Here is a 997-nt window from a genome sequence, read left to right on the forward strand (position 1 = left end):
TGGAAGCTGAGCTGGTGCGTGACAGACTCCGACTCGCTGACAATCCGGGCAAAGTATGGGAAGCGTGGAAAGTGCGCATGAAAAAACAACTGCAGGATAAACAGAAGAAGCTTCACACTCAAGACATTCAAGCCGTTGAAAATACCAAAGTTGCGCTAGATCAAGCTGCTGCTCGGCATCGCGTTTCGTCGGACGACGACGTCCGCGAACTCTTCGACGAAGCCATGCGTCATTACAAGGAAACGGCCTTGCGAACAAGCCAGTACCATCAAGATAAATGCGTTTGACTTCCAAGCAGCCAACTCTGAGCGTTCGACGTCTCACTTCTTCTTCCGTCCGCTGTATGTGAAATTACGCAAGATCTCAATTGAAGAAGTTGAGACACCAGATGGGAGTGTCTCGACGAACCCACACGAGATCTCTCTCCGTTTCTTGGAGCACTGGAAGTCAGAGATGGGTACCCGGACAGTCCGTCAGGAAGAGCTCCACCACCAGACAAAGACATGCAGCGTAAGATCCTGGACTCGATCACGCGCTTTGTCTCAGAATCCGATTGGGTATTGCTTGACGCAGACTTGACTACCGCGGACCTTGCAGACGCGATCCGGCACATGAAGGCATCGTCAGCACCAGGCATGGACGGCTTGACCGCTGGGTTCTATCAAGTAGCTCCAGACGTCTTTGGCAAGTGTCTCGCGATTGTCTTCAACGACCGGCTACATCGTAGTGAGTTGCTCGCATCCCAGCGCAAGTCGGCTGTCGTGCTGCTGCATAAGAAGGGCTCTCGCGCTGTGCCAGGCAATTACCGGTCGATCACCATTATGCCCGTCGACGTGAAGACACTGTCGAAGGCGCTAGTGCGTCGCATCATCATGACAATCGGTCACTTGATCCATGCTGATCAGAAAGGCTTCGTCAATGGCCGCTCGATCCACCATTAAGTACGCTTCCTTGCCGACTTGCAAGATCTCGTCACGAGTCGTGAAGAAGAGGCCTA

General features: G+C 53.0%; 1 protein-coding gene across 1 annotated transcript; it reads left to right on the forward strand.

Annotated features, from left to right (window-relative positions):
* Nucleotides 1-503: 503 nt before the first annotated feature.
* Nucleotides 504-941, forward strand: PHALS_02911 (FOG: Reverse transcriptase; the record flags this gene model as incomplete). The annotated part of the gene is made up of 1 exon (XM_024717375.1): nt 504-941. One exon carries the CDS (start codon nt 504-506, stop codon nt 939-941), a length of 438 nt encoding a protein of 145 aa, XP_024582880.1.
* Nucleotides 942-997: the final 56 nt, after the last annotated feature.

This window comes from Plasmopara halstedii (assembly GCF_900000015.1).
Source record: "Plasmopara halstedii genome assembly, contig: Scaffold_2061, whole genome shotgun sequence".
NCBI classification, from domain to species: Eukaryota; Oomycota; class Peronosporomycetes; order Peronosporales; family Peronosporaceae; genus Plasmopara; species Plasmopara halstedii.